Source organism: Liolophura sinensis, chromosome 6 (genome assembly GCF_032854445.1).
Source record: "Liolophura sinensis isolate JHLJ2023 chromosome 6, CUHK_Ljap_v2, whole genome shotgun sequence".
Classification (NCBI taxonomy): domain Eukaryota; kingdom Metazoa; phylum Mollusca; class Polyplacophora; order Chitonida; family Chitonidae; genus Liolophura; species Liolophura sinensis.
This window is the reverse complement of record NC_088300.1, coordinates 71431437-71456685: the sequence shown is the minus strand read 5'-3', so window position 1 is coordinate 71456685 and position 25249 is coordinate 71431437. Positions and strand designations below refer to the sequence as shown.

The window sequence follows — 25249 nt, the reverse complement described above, 5'->3', positions numbered from 1 at the left end:
GTGGAAACAGGTGTTAACGCCTAAACCCATTCTGACAGACTGGGTAACTAGGGTGGAAACACGTTTTAACGCCTAAACCCATTCTGACAGATTGGATAACTGGGGTGGAAACAGGTGTTAACACCTAAACCCATTCTGAAAGACTGGGTAACCATTTACTGTAATTCTTCAAAATTTTTAAAGAATCCGAGCAATCAGCATTTTGAAACAGTTTGAGAGAGCTTTGGGGTGTATAATTACTATATGCATAAATTCATAAAGTGCCTTAGGAGTCAAGAAGGTTGAAGATTTACAGTAAAACAGTTTTTAATCTCTAAAAATGTCTTACGAGGCCATGGGATATACTACATATTAGAATGCAACATTGCCTCGCCCATAACTTACGATCTTCATAGTATGAGGTAAGAAGTAAAAAACAACGTTCACTTGACATCACAGCGGAAACGGATAGGTTCTCAGGTTATAAAAATAACCTGTGCCTGATGGGTTGAAACTGATAAAATGGCAGGCCTTTCAGTCTTTCTATATGTGGGTGTGTGTTTGTGGTTACTCTGAACTGTGATTAGGTTATACAACATCACAAAAGTCAAGAGTAGTCCACTTAAAACTTGGGTGGGAGACTATTGATACAAGCATATGTCTATACACTTTGTCTGGTGTTATCTTCTCTTTCAAACAAGCAGTATTTCAGCCACCACATGGCTTCCTCAACTGTAACACTCCTACACCTAAACTAACATGAAAGTTTTCTTGTGGGCATAATGTAAGTCAGCAAGCCAAAACAATGTCATTCCCACTACATTTAAAGAATACATACAGATTCAGACTTCACGAACAATAACACAGACCTGTTAGCTCATCTGTTTTACACTTAACAGTGACTCATTGTTTAAAGTCTTATCAAAGTGTCTCTCAAACACACAGCATGTACTGGCTTAATTGAAGACGTGGCCCGAATTCCGGTAATGAAAAAACACATCGACTTTCATACCAAACTACATATAAAAGCACCGTATCTGATGCTGAAACAACTAATTTCGCAATGAATAACATACAGTAACTGTAGGAATATTTTTGTATCCTTCCCCTGATACATCAACATATAATACCAGTTATCAACATTATTTCTGTTGTTTCACAATATTTATAATTCTGTCTACAGCCAAGGTATCAGCAAACAAGAGAAATCATCAAGTACATGTAAATAAATCAAGCCGATACTGCCTTCCCAACAATGGTATATACATTTACATGCAAAGTTTTGCAATTCCTCTCGAATGATATCAAGTTGTCATAGCAACCAAGGCTTTGCTCTTTATATAGATGTTATTTTCAGAGATGTTTCTTAGAATTAGCACCATCAAAAGTCTCTTGGCATATTAAGAGATGGATTGTAGAATTTTAGCGTTTTTATACCTGGATACAGAATTCAACTGCCTTTTTAATGTAATAAGACAGCATAAAATCCAAGAAATTTCTATGAGAATCCTGACTATCTTTGCATGGTGACATTTGCCATAGAACTCTCTATCACCAATGTTTGGCACTTTAGGCTCTAAATCAAACACAACATGTGACACTTGTAATACAGGATACATCTTAACTTACGGGGGAACATCACAATTTATGGGGAAAGTACATCGCCAATCTTTGCATGAATCAAACTATCAAAATGTAATACTTCCAGATGGGTGGAATAAGTTATTCAACAGTTGAAAGATCAAGTGATTGATAGGAGATCAATCATAAAGGGCAGAATGTTGTGTTAATGCTGAACATAAGCAGGTATGAATTATAGTAGATCAATCATAAAGGGCAGAATGTTGTGTTAATGCTGAACACAAGCAGGTATGAAATATAGTAGATCAATCATGAAGGGCAGAATGTTGTGTTAACGCTGAACATAAGCAGGTATGAATTATAGCAGATCAATCATAAAGGGCAGAATGTTGTGTTAACGCTGAACATCAGCAGGTATGAATTATAGCAGATCAATCATGAAGGGCAGAATGTTGTGTTAATGCTGAACATAAGCAGGTATGAATTATAGCAGATCAATCATAAAGGGCAGAATGTTGTGTTAATGCTGAACATCAGCAGGTATGAATTATAGCAGATCAATCATGAAGGGCAGAATGTTGTGTTAACGCTGAACATCAGCAGGTATGAATTATAGCAGATCAATCATGAAGGGCAGAATGTTGTGTTAATGCTGAACATAAGCAGGTATGAATTACAAGAGATTAATGATGAAGGGCAGAATGTTCTGTTAACGCTGAACATCAGCAGGTATGAATTATAGCAGATCAATCATGAAGGGCAGAATGTTGTGTTAATGCTGAACATAAGCAGGTATGAATTATAGCAGATCAATCATAAAGGGCAGAATGTTGTGTTAACGCTGAACATCAGCAGGTATGAATTATAGCAGATCAATCATAAAGGGCAGAATGTTGTGTTAACGCTGAACATAAGCAGGTATGAATTATAGCAGATCAATCATGAAGGGCAGAATGTTGTGTTAATGCTGAACATAAGCAGGCATGAATTATAGCAGATCAATCATGAAGGGCAGAATGTTGTGTTAACGCTGAACATAAGCAGGTATGAATTATAGGAGATTAATGATGAAGGGCAGAATGTTCTGTTAACGCTGAACATAAGCAGGTATGAATTATAGCAGATCAATCATAAAGGGCAGAATGTTGTGTTAACGCTGAACATAAGCAGGTATGAATTATAGCAGATCAATCACAAAGGGCAGAATGTTGTGTTAACGCTGAACATCAGCAGGTATGAATTATAGCAGATCAATCATGAAGGGCAGAATGTTGTGTTAATGCTGAACATAAGTAGGTATGAATTATAGGAGATTAATCATGAAGGGCAGAATGTTGTGTTAATGCTGAACATAAGCAGGTATGAATTATAGCAGATCAATCGTAAAGGGCAGAATGTTGTGTTAACACTGAACATAAGCAGGTATGAATTATAGCAGATCAATCATGAAGGGCAGAATGTTGTGTTAACGCTGAACATAAGCAGGTATGAATTATAGGAGATTAATGATGAAGGGCAGAATGTTGTGTTAATGCTGAACATAAGCAGGTATGAATTATAGTAGATCAATCATGAAGGGCAGAATGTTGTGTTAACGCTGAACATAAGCAGGTATGAATTATAGCAGATCAATCGTAAAGGGCAGAATGTTGTGTTAACACTGAACATAAGCAGGTATGAATTATAGCAGATCAATCATGAAGGGCAGAATGTTGTGTTAACGCTGAACATAAGCAGGTATGAATTATAGGAGATTAATGATGAAGGGCAGAATGTTGTGTTAATGCTGAACATAAGCAGGTATGAATTATAGCAGATCAACCATAAAGGGCAGAATGTTGTGTTAATGCTGAACATAAGCAGGTATGAATTATAGCAGATCAATCGTAAAGGGCAGAATGTTGTGTTAATGCTGAACATAAGCAGGTATGAATTATAGCAGATCAATCACAAAGGGCAGAATGTTGTGTTAATGCTGAACATAAGCAGGTATGAATTATAGTAGATCAATCATAAAGGGCAGAATGTTGTGTTAATGCTGAACACAAGCAGGTATGAATTATAGCAGATCAATCATAAAGGGCAGAATGTTGTGTTAATGCTGAACATAAGCAGGTATGAATTATAGTAGATCAATCATGAAGGGCAGAATGTTGTGTTAACGCTGAACATAAGCAGGTATGAATTATAGCAGATCAATCACAAAGGGCAGAATGTTGTGTTAACGCTGAACATAAGCAGGTATGAATTATAGTAGATTAATGATGAAGGGCAGAATGTTGTGTTAATGCTGAACATAAGCAGGTATGAATTATAGCAGATCAATCGTAAAGGGCAGAATGTTGTGTTAACACTGAACATCAGCAGGTATGAATTATAGGAGATTAATGATGAAGGGCAGAATGTTGTGTTAATGCTGAACATAAGCAGGTATGAATTATAGCAGATCAATCATAAAGGGCAGAATGTTGTGTTAACGCTGAACATCAGCAGGTATGAATTATAGGAGATTAATGATGAAGGGCAGAATGTTCTGTTAACGCTGAACATAAGCAGGTATGAATTATAGCAGATCAATCACAAAGGGCAGAATGTTGTGTTAACGCTGAACATCAGCAGGTATGAATTATAGCAGATCAATCATGAAGGGCAGAATGTTGTGTTAACGCTGAACATAAGCAGGTATGAATTATAGGAGATTAATGATGAAGGGCAGAATGTTGTGTTAATGCTGAACATAAGCAGGTATGAATTATAGTAGATCAATCATGAAGGGCAGAATGTTGTGTTAACGCTGAACATAAGCAGGTATGAATTATAGCAGATCAATCGTAAAGGGCAGAATGTTGTGTTAACACTGAACATAAGCAGGTATGAATTATAGCAGATCAATCATGAAGGGCAGAATGTTGTGTTAACGCTGAACATAAGCAGGTATGAATTATAGCAGATCAATCGTAAAGGGCAGAATGTTGTGTTAATGCTGAACATAAGCAGGTATGAATTATAGCAGATCAATCACAAAGGGCAGAATGTTGTGTTAACGCTGAACATAAGTACATATGAATTATAGCAGATCAATCATGAAGGGCAGAATGTTGTGTTAACGCTGAACATAAGCAGGTATGAATTATAGGAGATTAATGATGAAGGGCAGAATGTTGTGTTAATGCTGAACATAAGCAGGTATGAATTATAGCAGATCAACCATAAAGGGCAGAATGTTGTGTTAATGCTGAACATAAGCAGGTATGAATTATAGTAGATCAATCATGAAGGGCAGAATGTTGTGTTAACGCTGAACATAAGCAGGTATGAATTATAGCAGATCAATCATGAAGGGCAGAATGTTGTGTTAATGCTGAACATAAGCAGGTATGAATTATAGCAGATCAATCGTAAAGGGCAGAATGTTGTGTTAACGCTGAACATAAGCAGGTATGAATTATAGCAGATCAATCATGAAGGGCAGAATGTTGTGTTAACGCTGAACATAAGCAGGTATGAATTATAGCAGATCAATCATAAAGGGCAGAATGTTGTGTTAACGCTGAACATAAGCAGGTATGAATTATAGCAGATCAATCGTAAAGGGCAGAATGTTGTGTTAACGCTGAACATAAGCAGGTATGAATTATAGCAGATCAATCGTAAAGGGCAGAATGTTGTGTTAATGCTGAACATAAGCAGGTATGAATTATAGCAGATCAATCATGAAGGGCAGAATGTTGTGTTAATGCTGAACATAAGCAGGTATGAATTATAGTAGATCAATCATAAAGGGCAGAATGTTGTGTTAATGCTGAACATAAGCAGGTATGAATTATAGCAGATCAATCATGAAGGGCAGAATGTTCTGTTAACGCTGAACATAAGCAGGTATGAATTATAGCAGATCAATCATAAAGGGCAGAATGTTGTGTTAACGCTGAACATAAGCAGGTATGAATTATAGTAGATCAATCATGAAGGGCAGAATGTTGTGTTAACGCTGAACATACAGTAAGCAGGTATGAATTACAGCTTACAGAGATAGGTAACATTAACCTGTGCCTGTTTTGTTTCATGTCTGAGCTCAGTAATTCAGTACTAGTGTACACTTTTGACCATCAAGCTGTCGTGCTGTCATAAGGCATGAATGTAAGCTAGTCAGGCGTGTAATGAGCAGGGCAATTTTAACCCAGGGTATAAAAACATGCATGCTTGTCCACACTGCCCATACATCGCTCCTCGTTCAATTTACATGTTCATGTACATGTTTACAACATTGTGCACAGTCAATGGAATACATTTGCCTCCTTGGTTTGTCTAGCCACAGAAAAAAACATCAAACCCTAGACCTGGCGGTTTACACGTGGAGCTCTGACCATCAATTCACAATATTATATATACTCTTCAGTACTCATAACCTCGGGCTACTTGAGCACACAATGTTACATTAACAGCTCTTGATGTGGCTTAGTTATTTCAAGCATTTCATGAGGCGACATGCTTTTTACACAAAGTCAGTGCTGAGCTTTGCGTTGGCTCCCACACAGAAAACAGGTTGTCTTATCCGTTTCAACTCAATTAGATCAACAAAGTTTACATACATCATAATGGGTGGACACTCAGCACATTCTCTTCAGAAGTGTATTCACGTACGATTCTGTCAAAATTCACGAGCACAGATCGGTTACATATCAGTCTGTCTTATGAACTCTCTGATTCTAATTAAAAGATTATTTCAAAATATGAAAAATGTACAGTTTCATATTAAAGCATAACATTTCACCCTAGTTCTTGCATGTCCAGTACACTTGTATCAAAGCACTTCAAATTTTTATGGTAAACATTTTTTTTGAACTTAATACAAGGCCTTTTCCTGTGTCAAGAATAAATATTAAGAAAAAATTTGTTCACTTCATGATACATATATGTGTTGATTTCAGGACAGATATCTCATTTCCTATGCCTTACAATTAGATTAATTATCAGTTAGCCTTGATACAGTTCACATGTTAACTCTGAAGGAGTAATTAGCTGTTATCAAAAGGTGTGCACTACACCTACAGATACCCTCACAAACATGTATCACTGTATCCAAGCACTAAGGTTTGTTTGTCGTATATGTGACATAAGTACTATTTTAGTAGTTTCCAATACCATATTAAAATCTTTAACATAGAGTAATGGGGTTTAAGGGTCGGCTTAGAATCAACCTTCTAAGCTGAAAGATTCAAAGAACCTGGGGTGTGTTATAGTAATAAACTTTATTTAGATTCAATAGTCTATTCAACCAGTTAAGTCTGATGGTTCATGGAACTGAGAAAAAAAAAAACAGAAGAAAAACATTCATGCTGAAGAATATAACCCGGGTTATCTAGTCCCTTTAGTCCTGAGGGGCAAAATTCCAATAAAACAGCAACTTAGCTCTAGTTTATTTATCAAATTGCTGTGCTAGACTGCTTCTAACTAACACTAGTGTAATGCATAAGAACAATTTCTGTATTACTATACACATTAATATAGCCTGAAGTTGTTTCAACACACTGTCCATCTCAATACAGTCATTGGCAAAGTTATTTCTAGCATGCACTGCTTGACAGCCTACGCTTTTCCACAAATTACAGCTGATTTGTAAATATAGCAACACTAAAGTGTACAAGTTTTACTGACGCTGAAGTGATTTATGAAACAGACACACAAAAGTTGTGTTTAGACATACTCTGTCTGGACTTGAAGCTGAAGGAAATCTAAATGTATTTGATAAATTCTCTGAATTGTGTGTTTAACTGTTAACTCCTTCTATTTCATTATTTGTATTACTGTCAAATTTCCTTCATTTCATCAAACCCCCTCTTTGTAAAACCATGATCAATTTAAAACACAGAAATAAACTTAATAAAAGAAGAGTTCCAGAACCTCACGAGATTGTATGTAAATGTACATGTCCGTCCATCTAGACAGTGAAAAGCTCACAATTTATGCTATCTGGCTAGGTGTGGATCAAAATACAGTATCGTACTGTTTCAAACTGTCTTAAGTGAAGCAGTTCTCAAATACAGTGTTGACATGAAAAGTCAATAAATTACAAACAGGGACATAAATCTGTAACTTTTACAGCAATGTGACAGGACTGCTTTCGAAATGCTTCTGCACTAAACAAAGAAACAAAGTGAAAAAAAATGTCCTAACTCTAGTGAAGCACTTCTGTAGATGTACCTGTAAAGCCAATATGTTTTTGCATGGACAGATAGATAATTGCAAGTACAATGAATTACCCAGCTCTATGACTTTTATAGACATGTTTCACCAGTATACTAAACAGTATACATCAAACTTCAAAATGTCAAATGTTTTAAACAGCATTTATGCATACAAAAAAGTTAAGGATTCACATTGTATGTTATCAGAAATACAAGTTAGAAAACAAAAAATATCAAGTCTACAGTAATAATAGCGTTGTCAAATATGACTTTTCTGTATAGCTTTTAACTGTATAGATTATTTCTTTGGGGTTTTTCATTACTTTTTTTAAATACCACAGGTGAACCGCTTTTCATTATTTTTGTAACATGAGTTACTCCTAAATGTCTGAACTGGTGTACTTGTTTCAGTAAATGGGTCAACTCAAGATGTCTTCATTTTACATTGATGAACTGCATACTAGTTGAAGAAAGAGTGTATAACTATTTCAACTGCAACAATTACACTATCATTTAACCCAAACGAAAAATTACTGACAGAAGAAAATGGCCATAAACTATAACCAGATCAAAATCTACTTCTAAACCCACTACCAGATATCTCAAGACAGACACTGTTCCTCTATGTCTGTATAAATATATATTTTATAGGTCAATGTTGTCGTTGTTCTGCTTGAAATCCCACATATACTTAAGACAGTAGAGTTTCTCTCTAAGTGTAACTTCATGTCTTCATGAATATTAACAGGTTTTACACCTCTAAATCTGGGATGGTTACCAGACAAAATTATACAAAACTTACCTCCAGATCAAAAGTAAAATCCTTCGAACTTTCCTCATTTAGGTAGCCAGCGTTCTCCATTACGTTACACACACAAACCAATATGGCTGACACAGCGAGGAGCTGACTGAACTCCGTGACATTAAGATAATATCAAGACAAGAGGAGTGCACACAAAAAAATTTGGTTGACAAAAAGCCGGAGGTAGATAGTTACCATATCTAACTCGATGCGCTCGCCCTGCATGGAGTCCGTGTCCTCACGGTCGCGATTGACCTGGGGTCGGCTTCTCATATTGTACATGCCGGACAGCGGTCTGGGATCTGAGGGAACAGACAATTAAAGACAATGTTCAGAAACAGGTAAATTACAGAATTAGATCCACTATTCAATAATGGACAGTACAACTAACTGCAGAAGTTGATTTATCACAGTTCTACATAGAGTGGTATGATTAATTTAGACAGAATGGGGTTTTGTTTTTTATTTGAGTGTGTAAATCTGTATCAATCCCTGCCAATTGAAGACAGAAATAGCTGAAGTGACAGACTGGGTTAACCAGGATGTGGGCATGGCTGGATGACAGTGACGCACAGGTATTCCTTAACGAACTTCTACGTAACCAAACCTGGCGTTCATTAATAATTGAGCATGTTCGTGATGAAGCTAAAACAGGAAGAACTCTCTAATCAGATGTTGAAAGATGAAAGCTTCCTTTGGACATTTATAATGTTAATGCACAGAGACTATGACAATATGAATACAGACGACACATGTATATCTCCAAAACCATCTCTATCAAACATATCAACCCTCCACAAGTCATTGGCTCGTTTACCTCCAGGCACCTTAGCTCTGCAGAGGGCCGCGCCCCAATAACCTCAAGTCTCTTAAAAAAGCACATGTATCTTAAATTTAACCACACATTCAGCTTAAGATTACAGTGTGCAGTGCTTTGAAATGTGTCTGAACTATCGATGGGGTCTATCATGCTTTATTTAAACTACATCACTTAACGTTAAAACAAAACTATTCTTCTTTCGGGTGAGAAATACTATCAATCACATCAAATTCTTGTTGCAAAACACATGAATAACATCATGACACACCCATTTTCATTTCAGAAATATAATAAAAACTAAGAAAGCAGTTAAAACAATCCTGTCACATTTAATAAATAAAATAATTACTGTAAAAGTATCTACTGCAAAAATATAATGCTTAAAATGTTACAAAGCAATTTATTTTCCCACACCTATTAGAACAAACAGCAGCTTGTTTACCATTGTAAACAATTCTATGCTTTCTTCCTGCAGGTCTGTTTTCAATATGTTCAAAATGGCTCCTATATCACTTCACAGAGAAAAGCCCTAGTTCAATTCAGTCAATAAAAAGGAAACTGAATCTTTTCTACTGAAGCCCTCATGTACAGCAGCAATTAAGACTTGCATAATAACTGTAGTAACAAATTGCACATCTAACTCTATATTGCTACTATTCCTCAAAGTTTTAATATAATATGGAGATTCTCATATCAATTTCAAACTCCCGTACTACATACCTGTATACTAGTAAGAAAAAGTCTCATTTGCAAGTGTACCGAAAACTTCTCAAGAACTTTATCAACAGTTTCAGTGCTTTATGGGTTTACCTTTTTTTCTAAAACACTCCAAATAGCTCTATTTAATTGAAACTTTTTTGCACAAATTGACAGGCAAACCAATGACTATGTTTGTTTTTCACCCAGATGAAGTCACTTGATGGACAGCTTGAGAGTTCTGTGGCAGGTCTGGGAATGCATAGATATATGATCAGTTAGTCGCTTAAAATAAACACCATCAGGTCAAAGAGGACAAGAAAAACAGTGACTTTCATTTAACCCAATAACACTTATATGGGATCAGTTCTAAATGGGATCATTGCCTTTAAAAGCGGCCGAATAGTTTAACCTCGCCAGTATTGTGCCCAGATCAACTGGTTGAGATGCCAATGGCAGCTTAATTTATTATACAATATAGCACCCCAGGAAGCAAAGAAGAACACCAAGATGACTTTTCACAGGTCATATTCTCTCTAACGCAGCTCGAAAAGGAGCACTATATTTTGTTGTAAATCTACACAACAATTTCAAAGCTATATCTATAACAGTGATTTATCTCAAGTGTCAAATTTAATTCTCTCCGTTGAAGACGCCCTAGTTAAGGCTACCTTACAGTTTCTTAAAGTCTTACAAAATTAATACAATATGCTAATTACTTGTAGTTCAGACTTAAATGCTATCACCATAGTTTTTCCCATTTAACTATTATTTACTTGTTATACTAGTAATCATTTTTTCCTTGTTCTATCTCGGCTTGGACGTTAAATTTGGACAAAAAACATCATGTGTACCTCACAGGTAATGTTTGAAGCTCAAAGCAATGCAGAATAGATAAATTTCTGGGAAAAAAAATTCAGTAATTTTCTTTTGAACTGAAAGATGATAATTTCCACCTTTACGGAACAAATTCAAGGGATAAAGCTGAAATGTATTTTTAGGCATTTTCCAGTGACATGTATGCAGATAGGATACTAAAAGAAAAAAAAAGGGGCATGTCATGTGATTTTTCTTTACCACCATATACCCAAACTTCTGCTATATTAGGCAGCATGATTAAAACTTACTAGGCAAGTTTTTATGTTTGTTTTCTCAACCAGTTTGCCAGATAGACTGCAATATACGTGTACGTACACGCATGAAAGCAACTGATTTCACATTTCGTCTGTTTACGACAGCTCGTTAATCCATACACCAGCATCTCTGCAGCGCACAAACACGTACTTAAACCAGTTTATGACCACCACTGCAAAAATGCACAAGCAGTACAGCATGCAAATGCTTTGTGGCCCACAAATAATACATCGCCCTGTTAATGCACTATGACATAATGAACAAACTAACCAGTATCATATCATGTTACCAGGCCCTCAAGACCTCTTATCAAGCCTAAATTCTTTTCTTTCACACCTATCAAATAAGTTTGTTAAATCTACTGCATCAAACACCAAGAGGTTCATTAGCTTGGTTTTGCCCCCAAGCATTGGTGACACTTTATTTAAGACTGCGCCACACAAGCTTACTATCTACTTTCTATGGCCATCCAGTGGGAATGTATCACACACTAAACTGTCTAATACAGAGGATATAACATTGGGGGCATTCTACTGGAAAGCCCCTGGGGTCACAGTACCAGCCCTGTGATTGAGGGCCACCATGACCACCACACTGTAAATTATCCACCCCAGCCCATAAAACTTTTTTCTCTCCTACAGCCCCACTCATGACTTATTACTTTCCTCACATTTCTTTGTTCCTAAATGAGATTGGAATACAGAATTAAAACATGTATCTGATAATACAACAGATTTTTTTTTGTAGGACACAAAATGTTTTTACATTTGTAAGAGAAGATGCTATGAATGTTAAATAAGTTAATATCTATACATAAGCTAGAGTTCACTCTTTTTTTTTTGGACAAAGTGATTAACAGATTTAGTTGCTTGATTGCAGAACAATGAAAATAGCGTAAAAAGTGATGAACAGATTTAACTGCTGGACTGTTGCTTTCACTGTCAAAATCGGGTAAAACTACACAAGCAGATATCTGCCCTCATCTCCACCACGACCCCTAAAATAGTGTTCCCTTCACGTAGACATATCACATGCATGAAGGTTGAAGATTTACATTTAATCATGTATGATTTAGCTATTGCAGTGACAGACAGACGGACAGACAGACAGACAGATAACAGACATGACAATACACATTCAAGCACATTTAAGACAGACAGGTTAACACACATATATCATAAATGGTAAACTATTTAAAGGATTTCTACTTTTATTTTTCTCTCTACAGATCACAGATTTACCTAGTTTTGATGCATCAACCCGTCTAATAACAGTGTATATTTGGAGATGTACTCATCTTTACATATACCCGCATACGAGCCCACAGAAAGTTTAAGAACTGCCTAGCAACTACAACACTGGGATTGTTTGGCTCAACCTTTAACAGTGTTTTATACAGGTGTGGTAGAAAACACAGTTGTCAATAAATTTAAACCTATAATTAATCAAGATAACAAATTTCAAAATTTAACATATTCTTCCTCATTTGTCATTAGAAAAAATGGAGTCATAAAAACCTGGTTATTGTCCAAACCATAAAACCTAGTATATCAATGGAAAAAACTCCAGACATCTGTGTTTGAGAAGTAGGGCAGGATGTGTGTGGTAGAAACAGGACCATAAAATACAAAAGGAGATTCATTATCTTCAGACTTGACAAATATATTTTTCACTGAGGGTTTAAGTCAGGCTGTCAGCTTAAGACTATGAAGAAATTTGGCTTTTTCTGCTTTTGAGGACTTGATATCTACATTTAGGCAACTAGATAGCAGTACTTAAAGAACAATGGGGAAAAAGCAGTATGTAATGTTAAAGGCAAGAAGATACAGTCTACCTACAGTATAGTGTTCTTTACTTTGCCTAAAAAAAAAAAAATCTTTATATTCATTGAGTGATTAATTTAATTTCTGTCACGTGGACATGCACTACTCCACATGATATAAAACATGCAGCACAAGTCTAAAACTATTTATTTGTTAGCATTTCATGCCATACTTAATATAGTTAATGTTTATGAGAGAATAAAAACAATTGTAAGCCCTTGTGGAAACTACAGAACCTTTTGTACACAGATTTGATCCCCTGCCTAAATTGTGCACCTGGCATTAGTGGCGCTCTCTTCTGTGGCGTTTCATGAAGTTCGCCAGTTACCACTAGCCTTCCACCAATATGACTTATGTGACACACAAGAACCTTCAAATGGTAACTTGCCAAAACTGGACGGTTTATTCTGCGAGCACTCTGTTTTCCGTTATGCATAAATCTCACTGCCATAGTGCAAGTGAGAAATTCTTGACAATTCAGTGGTGGTCGATTTGTATTATATAACAGAAAGAAAAAGACCTTGCAGAAAATTACAAACATTAAAGTGATGTTTGGGGGCTGATATCTGCTGCAAGTCTTACTGAAGCATAAATAGATTTGTTTAAATCCTGGTTTTGTAACAGGGAAATCTTGAGAGCGAACTATTTGTCGCTAAATTACAATAAAGTCCTACTGTATCATGTGAAGTCAGATAATTTTAGGCCACCTTTAATTGCTACCAAGGCCTTTTATGTCTAATATACAAACTTAGGTGAAAAGCAGGATATGATCATTTCTTAAGACAACTACATACAGTATATAAATCACTCAAGGTCAGTTTTGGTTAAAAGGCTGTCCACCTAAAATATCATACAATATTTCATTAGCATTTATAATGTATCTCTTCATTAAGTTAAAAGTCTTTTCAACTTCATTTGTATCCTTCACCAACCATGCGGAGCCAGTGTTAAGCGAGTGTTAAGAAGGCTCTGTAGGCGCACATGTACTTTACACTGGACAATGTTATGAGGTAAACACACATACAGAGTCACGCATGCAGTGTACACGTACATGTACTGCATATCCCATACATTGTTTCAGGCTGAATTCTCAATACAGTCCTGGTCTTACTCTGAATACAGTCCTGATTTTACCCTGAATACAGTCCTGGTCTTACTCTGAATACAGTCCTGGTCTTACTCTGAATACAGTCCTGGTCTTACTCTGTTTATCCTAGCTGGAATCCATAACCAGACACTAGTGTTCTTCAACATTTTGTCAATGTGGAGCCACAGGCAAGCTTTTCTTCAAACAAGATGTTAAGCCTACCTGCAGATGCTGCCATATTCATGTGCACATCTTACCATCTACATATCATTACTGATGGCATATAATGGTCAGACCACTGAAAGGGATATATTTGCTCTGAAACTTTGCTGTATATATGCATGTTTAGAGGCATATCAATGTCATAAACTATCACTTTTGAAGCAGAAACTCAACTTTCTGAGTAAGGTAGTTACATTTCAAACAAACCCCAAAGTTTCTTTCAAAGCCTTAAAGAATAGAACTCTCAGAATCATTCCAAATGAGGAACATAGCCATAGTTGAAATTTTAGCCAAACACAGAAGTCACATTAAGCCATTAAGAAGCATGCCTTTGCTGTATCATTGATGTAAAACATCAGCCTCACTCACGTTCAATCTAAGATCTAACAATTACAGCAAAGGTAATAGGATCTACACGTATGGAGAACTACACAAAAGCAGAGAAATGGTCAGATTTTTCCTGCATACATCAACCAGCAACAAGCTGTCTCCCATGTCCACTGTCTTATACACGAAAGCTTACAGCCACCTTCTACAGTTAAGTACTACAGGCAAAGCCAGCCACAGCTGCTAGTGACTTATTTGATAGGTGTTTTATTCATACGACAACGGCCAGCATTACGGTAGGTGGAAACCAGGCCGAACCCACGGGAAACCCACAACCATCCGCAGGTTACTGGAAGACCTACCCAAACATGGCATTAGAAGCCAGCACGAGTTGAATTTGAACTCACAGCGACGGCATTGACATTGGCTGCGATGTGGAGAAGTTCTGAACATAAACACAATAAACATCCAAAAACAAAGATGTCTCCAAAAATCTAAACACCATCTAAAACTGTTCAGTAGATTTACTACATGCAGACTAATAATGAGAGGGCCCAGCTGCTAAGAGAGTCATGAACATCACCAACAGAACTTCTCCAATGCCACTGTCTAACACACATCATGTACATTGTAGGATGGCCTATAGATAGTTAACTAGAGTACACCTACATGATACAACTTCCAACCAACTAGGAAATGCCATGGTCATCAAAAACATAAACACTGGGAACAAAATTTTGTTTGTGGTCTAACACAAGCTGGAACTACTGATACTGGATAAACATTTCTGCCTCAGCAGTTGGTGGATAGTACTGGTCATCAACACACAAACAACAAGAACAAGATGGCTCTTGTCCAAGGCCAACAAAAGAAACAATACAGCCATTTAGAGATACTACTACTCACTAACCTGCCATTCCCAGAAACAGCAGTGGGAAACTAGATGAACTACTTACAAAAGAAGATAACATAGGGAAAGAATATACATAGCTATATAGATTTGCTAACAATCCCATCAAACGGAATGGAAGGCTGTGAAATCACTACATGAAACAAGAGATTTTCATTGCACACTGATCTAACACAGGGGAAGAATACAGCCATCTAGATTCACTACCGCATATGTTACCGCTTCCAGCAATGACAATGAGAAAGAGCTGAACATCACTACATAAAACATCTATAACAAGAGATTTCCACTGACCACTGTCTAACAGAGGCAAAGAATATATACAGCCATACTCATGACTACAGGCTATCAATCCCAGTATTACAATAGAGGTAGATGTAATAAACCCAGTTTTGACTGGTGCAGACTACAGGTCTATGTATCTACAAGAGTGCAATGGGTACAGAGTACATGGAATTCCCACATGTCCATGTCTACGTTTTCAAGCCATCTACAGAGGTATACCTGTCTGAACAAGATGGAACGCTGAATTCTGTAATTTGAGTGGAGGAGGATCCTGTCTGTGTATCATGTGATTGGTCACATGATTGTGCCTTGGTCTCGGATGAGTCTCGTAGGACGATGACGTTAAAACGGTTCTGTATCCTGCTTAACATGATTTTTTGAGACCTAACAAATCTGTTCCAGTAGTTTAGGATATAGCACTGCTTATATGCTTCTTTAAACACATGTATAATTATTTGATTCCCATATATTTCACTGGTGTTTTACGCCGTACGCAAGAATATTTCAATTATGCGACGGCGGCCAGCATTATGGTGGGTGGAAAGCGTGCAGAGCCCGGGGGAAGCCCACGACCATCCACAGGTTGCTGGGGGACACATGGATAAGACACACCATTATAAGATATATCCTTATAAAGAGCTGACCATGCATTTGTATCCAAATGTTATTAACTGCGAATTAAAATACAAGCTAACACAAAATAAGAGGAAATTAATTTGAATGATGAAATGCTGCTGGAGGATATGCAAAAAAAAAAAAAATTCATCTACAGAGTTAAATGTTCCACTTGAAAACATGAAATTAAACAAGAAGAATGAACAGACAAATTTGAAGTCAAAAGGAATTAAAGATCACCGCTGTCCTCCTCCAGTACATTTAGTACTAGGCTGATTGAAGCCCCTGAGCTCAGTTGTTCAGAAACGTATTCATGTAATGTAAATGTTTACGAACATTTCGTGATTGTGTTTAGTTTTAGCGGACACTCTTATCTCAACAACTTACCTGAATTAAGCATATGTGGGGGCTCAGGTGCAGGTTTGACAGGAGCAGGAGGGATCCGGTGATGTCTGAAAACAGGAAAACCACATTATACGTCACAGACATATCAACATCTTACTGGAAAATGGGAACTTCTTTAACATCTAGTTCCGTGCAAACTGAAGCTCACCATTGGATCTGAACTCACAATAACCAACTCTGAGATTAATTTATTCATTTATTTATTTATCTGATTGGTGTTTTACGCCATGCTCAAGAATATTTCACTTGTACGATGGCAGCCAGCATTATGGTGGGTGGAAACCGGGCACAGTCCAGGGGAAACCCACGACCATCCGCAGGTTTCTGGCAGACTCTGAGATTAACTGTCATATGTTATTTTAACCATCTATTGGTTGCTAAATGTATTCTAAACACTTTGCATTTTATAGGGAGTAAAGAAATACCTCCATTGCATAAAGTGGTTGTAACACACATTATATGTGAAAAGCTATAAAATGTAAAGGAAAACATTATTCTTCAACCTTTTTTTAAATGAAAACTGACCTGTTCCTTTGACTGAAGATTTCACTTATGTGACTGTGGTAAGATAAAATAAGAGGAGGAAGGCCCAGGAAACTACCATATATACCAGAAGGTAACAGACTCCTGGGCCCTGTTTCATTTATTTATTAATTTGATTGGTGTTTTACACTGTACTCCAGAATATTTCACTTATACGACAGCCGCCAGCATTATGGTTGGATTAATCAAGGCAGACATGGCAGAGCAACAATCCGCAGGTTGCAGGGACCAGTTTCATGAAGCTCACTTAGCAACTTAACTTCCATAACAAAATATGTGGTAGAGACATAAAGTGCACTTTATTAGGTAAGGGTTAATTCTTCAAACTTTCGCATGTTTGCAAATTGTTTTCTCAAGCATATTCTGAAGGTATTATTTTGTGTAGACTGATAAAATCAGTCTTTTGTGAAGCCCTGAAATTGGTCAATCCAACCAAAGTAAAATGTAATTCCTAATTCAAATTAAATATGTGCATGAATTGCACTGAAAGTTGTTCTTTCTTCATGAAACTGGCCCCTGGACACACAACACCGCTGCACTTCTCTGAGGCTTTCTGAATACCAAGTTGTTGGTACCTGCTCGTCTCACTGTATTATAATGTTAAATGTACACAGGTGACACGTAACCACTTACCCCTGAGACAGTCTTGGCTTCCCTTCTTTGGCTGCGTGGACTTCATCTGCTATTTCTTGGGCCTGAAACACAAATTCAACTCATGCAATTAATAAATTTAATTAGAAAAGTAAATTACACCTTGCTTCACTGGTATATTCAATCTACACTAAATTCAATTATTATATAATTAACTAATTAAATGCAGTGTGAAGGTCCTCATGCAGTAGTGAACCCTCTTCTAGAAATGTGGATGTGTTATATAATGACAGACCGGTTATAGGCAAACATATTCAGGTCAAATGTGAGTAGAGATCAACATCCCTTATTAGGGACACTGCATGATACTCAATGGAAACAGCAGACAAAACCCAATCACATTTTCTTACATGAAACTCTCCAAACTAACATTGGAGTAATGTTAGCAGCAAAATATTTGGTTGAATTCTATGTCACACTTCGACAATGTTGCACAATGTTGCACAATGTTGCCAAACTGTCAAATGAAAATGTCATCCTTCCTATTATTTCTCTATTCCATTCAGGAATGTTTTGTCAGGTGTCATTATTTCAATAAATGCTTATATTACCCTACTTCCTCGACCTTTTAGCACATGAAAGAGCACATTTCAATGCAATTTTTGCACATTTTTAATTTGATTTTGGAGACAAAACATTGGTTGGATTGGCCAATTTCAAGGCTTCATAAAAAGTACAATTTTATCAGTCAACACAAAATAATGCCTTCAGGTTATGCTTAATAAACACCTTTCAAACATGTGAAAAGGTTGAAGAATTACAGCATTTAAGTCTATAAAGGAAACGTCTCATAACCTGGTACACTATTTAAAAAGGTTCACTGTGAAAATAAAATCAAATAAGCATTTTACAAAGGTATTATTTGATGCAACAACAGTCGCACATGTATTACCAAGTAATTATATTTCAAGAAAAAAAAAATCACAAAATGGGCAAATTTCTTCCAACTGGTTTTGTGTCGGTTGAAATAATTGTGGAACAAGTTTTCACTGAACATGGACAAGTGGGTTAAAGCAGTACAAGTTAAATTTAGAATACAGTTTTGAATTCATCGAGTTTTTAATTTTCAACCCTCCATGATGATGTACATGTATCCTCCGCATTATTAAGTACAACTACACTGACAACACAGAACTTCACAAGCTGACCCTGATACATTGTCTGAGTGAATATGAAATAAATAAAAGAACAGATAGTAAACTAAAAGAAGAGAAATGTCATACACCACTGGCTGCTTGCACCAGTAATGCATTCATCACATTTCACACCCCACTTCACACGACACACAAGGAAATGACCCTCGATGAGGAGACCAGAGATGACTTTCATTAAAACAGACACTTTTTTGCATTAACTCAACCACCTGTATCTGACAGCTATACAGTAAGTAGATGTGTGCATAGGACACATGTATACATATGCTCAAAAATGAAAAATATATACACTGTATAACTTTATAGTGCAGGTGTCTGGTGAAGCTGCCAAAAATGTCAGCCCCTACATTGAATCTGCTTTACAATACACAGGGTAAGCTGCTCTCACCAGGAACTGTTTATGCACAAGCTTAAAATGACAGGACTCCAGGCATAACACGACAAATTTTGACTATTTATTTATTTGATTGGTGTTTTACACTGTTTTACTCAAGAATATTTCACTTATACGACAACGGCCAGCATTATGGTAGGAGGAAACGGCGCAGATCCCGATGGCCACCAGACAAATGTTAATTCTGCCTGGTGATATTTTACACTTCAGCTATATATTTGTCATGTTTTGCTACAACACCTTGATGTCTCTCCAGCTACAAGCTTCTAATTTACTTTTAACACCAGTTAATACAAGCTTATTAAGAAGTGCAGACGTTCATTACTAAGGTAGACACATGACATCAAGCAAATCAGTATTTATAAAATATTAATGCAAGAAAGAGAAGAACAACTGCAGAAAAACAATTTTGTCATAGGCACTGTGATTTCTGTAGCTGTAGCAATGCATGCTACTTCAGTACAATATGTGCACACACAGCCTTTACAAGAGGAAGCAGGTTATTATCATGTAACAGGGTTTTAAAACCAGCAGACTTATCATATTACATTCAAAATGATCAACTGTACTGGGGCAGCAGCTCGCCTGCCTGTCAAACTGACAAGTAACTGTCAAATCTAAAAAGTGACAAACTAACATGACAAAACCCTGTCATAAATCAGCTGATTCGACTGAGCATGTTACACCAGTGTAACACTGACCTTTCCAAAATTAATTTCCCACAGCGGTATTCGTCCAGCCATTTTCTCATTCAAGGAAAATTAACATACCGAGAGACTGCAGACATCTTAGTTATCAACTACTTGAAATCAGCCTCCACACACAAAAGAGTGCACTTGATGTTTTCCACTTGGACCAGCATGATTAATGGATCTATTTATATATTGTTCTGGAATTTCTAGTTATTTGAGGAGCCTGACTTGTATAATAACCACTGAGTGCACACAGGGCAGTTGTGTGCTGGAAACACAATACTCACTTATAAATGATTTTTGATTAAAAGGTTTTCATCGTTTCTAAAGCTGAGAGAAAAGTTTCCATTTCCTGTCTTTGGTTAACATTTTACTCTGTCAGTATTTCTTTTCACTACTACATTTCCCATGGCAACAGCTTTAAGGCAAGGCAAATGTTGCAGAACCAATACTCCGATGGAGAAGGGGAAATAACTCTTGCCTGTTCAAGCTGTACATGCATCACCTCAGACTGGAAATCATAATTTTGGAAGTTTTGACTTACATAAAGAGTGTTTATTCATCATTATAACTTTTTCTGAGATCCAACAGAAATATGGCATTCCAGAAAGAACGTAAGTTAATAATTCATGCAGACACTTAACTTCCTACTTGTCAAAACCTTTGGAAACACAGTGGAAATAATTACATCTCTGTCCTCCAATTACCAGGCTTTTGCCCTTCAAGTATCTAATTATCAGCATAATTAGTACACATTTACCTTAGATGCAAAGAAAAATTGTCACAAAGAATAAAGATGGTTCGTCCGTAAGACATATGTAAATACAATGTAAGTTGAGAAATGAAGGAATATCTAATGAATCATTTAAATAAAGACCACAGTTAATTCTGTTCATGGGGAGAACTTACTGATGCCGAGACGCTCTGGAAGATGTGCATGTTGGGCTCAGGCGCGCCCTTTCTGGGATCTGTTACCACGGTGAACAGAATCAGGTTGTTGTAAATCTCCCGTGGGTCATTCCGCACAATAGCTGTGGGTTTGTGGACAACATCAATTGGAAATCGATCGTGTTCATCCTGTAATATCAAACAAAACAATTAACGGGCTGATATAGTAGATATTAATGATCACTTGGGAGAAATCAAGCTTCTGTCCTACCGACTGCAAAATGCTATATAACACCTGGTGAACTTACTTGTAATTATTTCTTTGTCCCAAAGGGAACCCCGGTCACAAAGCATGGATGTGTTAAAATGACTAACACCAACGTCTTTAGTATCATAAAAGAATTTTAAACTTTACATTAAAGCCTCACTGATATGTCTTTCTGTGAAAAATAAAATACATCAAATGACTTAAAATTGTGCCCCAAAAAGTGCATATTGAAAGGCCATTTAATGCCATAATGTACTTCTCCAGGTGCCGACACTTTCATTTTTCCAGTAGAATGTCATCCTACCTTCCAAACACCTTTCTACAATCAACAAAACTCTCAGAATCAGGTAAAATGAGGTAGCTTTGTAACAGAGGAAATTTTAGGTCATGAAGAGGCTAACATTTGTAACAAACCTCTTCAACTGCCATTTTTTTTCTACCTAATAAAACAGACAGTGAGGTGCATGTGAACTCCATAAAACCTTTGCTTAGAGTTTCTCAGCAGATCAATTCAAACAGTTTCTGATGAGTTTGTGTTCGCCGCCTTACCCCAGTCTGATTGTCCAGGATGATGATGTAGTTACGTTCTATGACCATCAGGCACCTCATGGTCCAGATCCCAGTCATCACCTCCATGTTCCTCAGCTTGCTGAGACCTTCTTCAAGGCTGATCAGGCCTGACGACCCTACACAACAACAACATATTCACATCATAGATAACGTCAAAACTTCAACTTCACAAGTAATCGAAGGGATCTTCAGCAGATGCTGCATTCTGCAAAATGAAAGCAGTCTTAAAATAAACATTTAATGTGTAAAGCATATTTAAACATTTCAAAGAACATACACTTTACATCCACAGATGTAAATCTACCTTTTCATCGAGATCACCTTTGGGCAGCTTTCACACTGCAATATTCAAAATACTAAAATGCTTCTAGTGTTTACTGAAACCTAGTGGTATGAAACCTTGGTGCTTGAATGTTACCACAAATTCATATGATATTATATATAATATAATTATAATGGTTTACTGTGACTGGATTCTGAATCAGCATTTAAATATATAGCGGTACATCGAGTACATGTGCCACAAGAACCAACTAAAACAGCACTTTGCATGAAAAAAAAGGAGAAAGAAATCCAGTTTTTCCCTATTTGTTGGAGAGATATTCAATTGAAGTTCCAAGGAATCCAGCATTATTTCAAAATCAACATCATACATATTCACTAACTCCTCAACCTTTTCGCATAAGAAAGAGCAGCTTTCAGTGTAATTTATGCACACATAATTTGATTTTGGAGGCCAATTTTAAAGCTTCACAATAAGTATAGTTTTATTAGTGTACATGGAATGCCGTCAGAATATGTTTGAATAAACACCTTGCAACCATGTGGAAAGATTGGAGACTTACAGAATTAAACAACACCTGACTGATTCAAATGATTTAACAGCTGGTACTGGTAACAAATCTCTGGATTAAAAGCCTCAGCTGAATCAGCAGAAGGTGTGAGAGAGAGTGGAGCAATGGCCTGGTTCTATCACTTCCATCCACAACTGATGAGGCCTAACAACTGTAAACCTTCAACATTTTGTTCTCTACACCCCATAATTGTCTCAGAGTGTTTTAAATATTGGTTGCAGAGGCAATTGAAAAAGTTGAAGAATTTGGGTACTCAACTTTTGCTCTTGTTTCTCATACGGTTAAAGTGACCAGAGAAATGTGTCAACCACTGTGTGGTCAGCCAATAGCAATCAGAAACACGTCTCACACAGATTCTATGCCAAATCTATGTCTCTCTGATTCTTGCTAACCAGGTACTTTCTTAAAGAGGACACTACGGCAGGATATGGTCTACACACAAGTCTTGTCCATGGATAAACCGTGCATCAAGTTGGTTATTATGAGTAAAACTAGCTTGAAGAATTGCCCAGCAAATATGTCAGCCTAGTTTTTTACCTTGACTGCCTATGTGAACAATATTCAGTAATTTGACACCTGCACATTGACTTGACATCGCCACGTGACCCTCATATATCTTGATCCCTCTTTCTTTGTGCAGTATCTTGGCACGACTTTGATGTTTTAGGGTCTAGAATCTGCGGGAGCTCCCACAACAGCTTCCACCAATTGGAACAATAATCCTGCAGAAAACTTTCTACCATAAACTGTCACAGCTTTCACACCACTTTGATTTTGAAACTAAAAGAAGTTACCAGAGATTTAAAATGGGGTTAGCCCACACTTTCAAAATTTCGACAGTCAACATTATTTACTTTGATGGTAAAAGATAAGTCTGTGAATCAACACAACTATAAAGTTTAGAAAGTACATGTAAACAGATGACCTTCTGGAAAACACTGTAAACATGATAGGCCACCATGACCAGTTAAAACTCTCCATGCATATATGGTGTACGTTTAATAATAGGCCTTGCTTAGAATGTATTGTATTTCGCTTCAAGTTTGGCATGTAAAAACACACTTTCAGAGGCACATAGATGCCTTAAATGATACTTTTGATGTCAACACTTAAATTATTCCCATAAGAAATTAAACTGCACAAAAATGGGGATAAATAAATCAGAATCAAGTCAAATGTGTCACCGGGAAAATGCCTAATTTTTGGTGAAATGTTGTAATTGGAAGGCAACTGAAAATGACACCAGCAACATAATCATTTTAAATATCTCAATTTATATGTTCATACAAGAACTGCATTGGACATTTGAAGCCATGTATATGTGTATTAGACTCACTGTTCTAAAATTGTGATTTACCTTTTTATTTTTATGACAACATTGAATATTGTAGTTCAAATCTTTGTTCAAATATTACTGCTTAAAGAAAACAATGACAACTTTGTGATCCTTTGGTCAATTGTATTAGGATGCCTGTAATGACCATACTGCAGATCTTAAATTGACCTAGAAACTGTGGATTCAACATCACAATCTGTGGATTCAACATCACAATCTGTGGATTCAACATCACAATCTGTGGATTCAACATCACAATCGATGGATTCAAGGTTTTGAATCTTTTCTCTTGTCTAATTTAATTAATGTGGGTTAACATGTCATAATTAAGGGGATATTTTTTCATGGCCTTTTGAATTATTCCTTCATTCCATGCAATGATCTTTCAGTATTTCAGATCATCTGACGACTTAAAGCACTAGTGGCTAGAGTCCAACATTAGTTAAAAACGCCTACTGTGACAGAATAAAGTCAAGTCAAGCGGAAAAATGTCAACAGCAACGGGGGTGGGGATGCCAAGAATAGTCCATTATGGACTACTGGTACTGGGACAGAGGATTACGGTGTGTAGTAGTTCCACAGGTAATTGTTACAGAATTGTTAAAAGGATGTGTTCAAAGGCAAACAGACCTGGGAAAATATTATGTAGCCTAAAAGACTATTGATTACAGACTAAAGGCTGTCATGTAACCGGTATGATTATGCGGGGTGTGGAATAACAGTTATAAGATAAAACGCCCAGAGTAATTTATCACCTGAGCGCACAATAACTGTTTTATTGATTTCCCTTCATTAGCTACAAGGTGTATATCTATCAATCAATACCTGCTCCATTTACAGCAGACGAAGAGCCAATCAGACCCACTCAACCTGTATACACTAAGGCCAATGTAACAAGTTTTAACCACTAAGAAGAAGTAGCTCTTCATAAAGTAGGTACAAATGGTGGTCTTGGTTACATAGCACTATTACACACATGTACAATCACATGTGCGAATGGTTCCAACAGCTTGGTATTTATATTG

The 25249-nt window shown here is 36.7% G+C and overlaps 1 protein-coding gene across 6 annotated transcripts in view; it reads right to left on the bottom strand.

The window, feature by feature from the left end:
• The window catches only part of LOC135466853 (epidermal growth factor receptor kinase substrate 8-like protein 2), a 90902-nt gene that overhangs the window by 32644 nt on the left and 33009 nt on the right, over positions 1-25249 (bottom strand). For all 6 annotated transcript variants that reach the window (XM_064744596.1, XM_064744602.1, XM_064744597.1 and 3 more), the window contains exons 6-10: positions 22014-22150; positions 21218-21385; positions 18051-18112; positions 16857-16921; positions 8746-8852 (exon numbers count right to left, since the gene is read on the bottom strand). In XM_064744596.1, the coding sequence (XP_064600666.1) occupies positions 8746-8852; positions 16857-16921; positions 18051-18112; positions 21218-21385; positions 22014-22150 (539 nt within the window). The remainder of the gene's footprint in view (positions 1-8745; positions 8853-16856; positions 16922-18050; positions 18113-21217; positions 21386-22013; positions 22151-25249) is intronic.